A 2,986-nucleotide genomic window follows, 5' to 3' on the forward strand; every position below is an offset into this window, starting at 1 on the left:
TCTTCTATTGTTCCTTTCAGTCCATACATGATAAACCATTGTTGTAAATAGGAACACTAAAATTTCACCCTTGATTCTGTTTATAGCTACTTTTGCTATCCATTCGATCTCATCATCCCAGCTTCCTATATGATGCTTTACTCCTGCCCAGCTCAACATTTTAGCCCACATGGTTCTAGAGTATGCACAATCAAATAGTAAGTGTTCAAATGTTTCCTCAACATTACTTCTGTACAGTACACAGTCTTTGCTTACTACTATTCCTCATTTCTGTAGTCTCTCGACTGTAGCCAATCTCTTATGCAGTGCCAATCAAAGAATAAACTGGTGTCTAGGTATTGCTTTTGAGGCAATAGTTAGTCTCTTGCAGTTGCACTTCTGATATTGTGGTCTTGAGGCAGTGTATAACTTCTTAATACAGAACTTACTTGACTTGCAAAAGTTTTTAGAGTTTCATTAGGATTATTCTGCCTAAGCCAATCCCTTGCATCAAAAATCTTCTTTACTATCCAGCATGCCTGCTTTGGAGTACTCATATTTTCAACATTTCTGTTTTTGATGTAGAAGCTGTGAACCCATTGAATCCACAAAGTATCCTTTCGTTCAGTTATAGCCCATAGTAACTTGCACAGAGCAGGCTTATTCCAATAATGGAGGTCCAAAACATTAAGTCCACCTGCTGATTTTGGCTTACATATAGTGACCCAAGCTACCAATGCTCTCCTAGAAGGTTCATTAATTCCGGTCCATAGGAAAGTTCCACATACTGTAGTTATCATCTTAATGATCTTCTTAGGCAGTAAAAAAACTTGTGCCCAGTACGTTTGCATATCAAAAACCACACTCTTTAGCAGTTGCATTCTCCCACTGTATGACAAGAATTTTGATGTCCAACAGTTGATTCTTGTTGTTATCTTCTCAACCAGAGGCATCCATTGTTGAATAGACAGCTTCTTTGAATATAGCGGCACACCTAAATGCTTGAATAGAAGGTCTCCCAGAATGAATTGCAATTCTTCTAGTATTTGTTCCTTAAATTCTTTAGAAACCCCAGCAATATACAGTGCACTCTTCTCCATATTAGCTTGCAGACTTGAAACCTCAGAAAAATGATTGAGTTTCTCTAGTAATAGTTGTATTGAAATCTTGTTTGCTCTACAACATAGTATCAGATCATCTGCAAAGCAGATATGTGTTATATGATTCCTGGAGCATATTGGATGATAGTTAAAGTATGTAATATGTTTCAGCTTCTTCAAAGATCTATTTAGATATTCCATCACCAACACAAACAAGTAAGGAGACATGGGGTCTCCTCATCTTAATCCCTTTTTTGCTTGGAATCTTTCTGTTAATCCCCCATTCAATAACAAAGAATAACTGACTGTGGTCACACACTCCATTATCAATTTCACAAATCCCACAGGCAATCCAAACTCCATCAGAATCATCCTTAAGAAAGGTCATTCCACAGAGTCATATGCTTTCCTTATGTTAACTTTAATACAGCACCTAGGTGAAACCCCTTTCTGATAGTATCCTTTTACCAGCTCATGTGTTATAATTACATTGTCCAATATGTTCCTCCCCTCTATAAATGCAGACTAAGCAGGTCCCACAATAGAGTCAACTACCAGCTTCAATCTATCTGTAATGATCTTTGCTATAATTTTGTACATGGTAGTATAACATGCTATTGGTCTAAACTCCTTGATAAATCTTGGACTTGTGACCTTTGGAACCAAAGTCACAGTGGTACAGTTTATACTTTTTAGCATTCTGCCTTCTCTGAAGAACTCTTGAGTTGTTTTTTTGGTTTCTTCTCCAATCAGACTCCAATAGGTTTTGAAGAATTCTGCTGGGAATCCATCAATTCCCAGTGCTTTATCATTTGGCAATTCTCTAACTGCTTTGTCAATTTCCTCCTCTGTTACTTTTGCACTAAGGAGTTGTTGTTGCTCCTTACTAAGACAGTGTCCATCCCTTGCTATGTCAATATCAATACAAGGTAATTCTCTAGCTGATGTACCCAACAGAGCTTGGAAAAATCCTCTAAATTCTTGTTCTATCATAGCAGCATCTGTCAATTTGTCCCCTTGATCATTATAGATTGCTGATATTCTATTCTTTGATTGTCTGGCCTTCAAGTGAGCATGGAAATTTTTTGAATTTTGATCTCCTGCCTGAATCCACATTGTGCTTGATCTTTGCCTTAGTACCTGTTTATTAATACCTTCCCATTTTTCAATCTGTACTAGCAGCTTCTTCTCTGTATTTATTAACAGACTGTTAAAAGGGTCTTTATCAATTTCTCCTTGAACATTTTTCAACTGTTCTCTAGCCTGTCCTATCTTTTTCTTCAGTGAATTCAGTTCTCTATTCATTGTCTTTGTTCTATCCTTTAGCTTTTGCAACTTCCTCCAGACTGAAAACATAGCATAGCCCTGAACATTTTGGCTCCATACCTCTTTAACTGCTTCATCAAACTTCTTCTGCTTAAGTAATACAGTATATAATTTGAAGGGTTTAGGTAAGTGATTCCTCATTACCTCAGTGTTGATAACAATGGGAGAGTGATCTAAGACACCTGGCAATTCGTAAATTGCTTCAAGGCTACTGTAATGAGTTAGCCAAGAAGCATTTCCAAATGTCCGGTCTATATTACTATAAATTCTCTCTTCAGCGCCTCTTTTATTACACCGGGTCCATTCACATCCTTTCTTGTTTAATTGCCCCAGTCCAATATCCTTTATGCATTCTTGAAAATCTATCATTTCAGCTTGATGTACTGGTTGCCCATTGAGTCTATCATGTACAGACAAGACATTGTTAAAATCTCCAATAATCTGCCAAGTCTCTTGCATGTTGTTGTTAATCTGTCTTAGTTTCTACCATAGTTCCTTTCTTTCATTTAGCTTGTTCTTTTCATACACAAAAGTAATGTAATTTGAGAGGCTTGATCTCTTATCTTTCACCATACAATGAA

General features: G+C 36.9%; 1 protein-coding gene across 1 annotated transcript; it reads right to left on the minus strand.

Moving 5' to 3' along the window:
- Window positions 1–356: 356 nt before the first annotated feature.
- On the minus strand, window positions 357–1,467 carry LOC107771228 (uncharacterized). The gene is made up of 2 exons (XM_016590573.1): window positions 1,284–1,467; window positions 357–1,177 (listed from the first exon to the last, which is right to left on the minus strand). The coding sequence occupies exons 1-2, from the start codon at window positions 1,465–1,467 to the stop codon at window positions 357–359; spliced, it is 1,005 nt and encodes a 334-aa protein (XP_016446059.1).
- Between the last annotated feature and the right edge of the window lie 1,519 nt (window positions 1,468–2,986).

This window comes from Nicotiana tabacum, chromosome 16, assembly GCF_000715075.1.
Source record: "Nicotiana tabacum cultivar K326 chromosome 16, ASM71507v2, whole genome shotgun sequence".
Lineage (NCBI taxonomy): Eukaryota > Viridiplantae > Streptophyta > Magnoliopsida > Solanales > Solanaceae > Nicotiana > Nicotiana tabacum.

Bases quoted from the DNA above. Each gene is read 5' to 3' on its own strand.
- LOC107771228 (XM_016590573.1), bottom strand. From the start codon at position 1,467: ATGACCTTTCTTAAGGATGATTCTGATGGAGTTTGGATTGCCTGTGGG. The intron at 1,178-1,283 runs GTGATGGAATAT...TCTGCTTTGCAG, and splicing joins CTCCTTACTTGTTTGTGTTG to ATGATCTGATACTATGTTGT.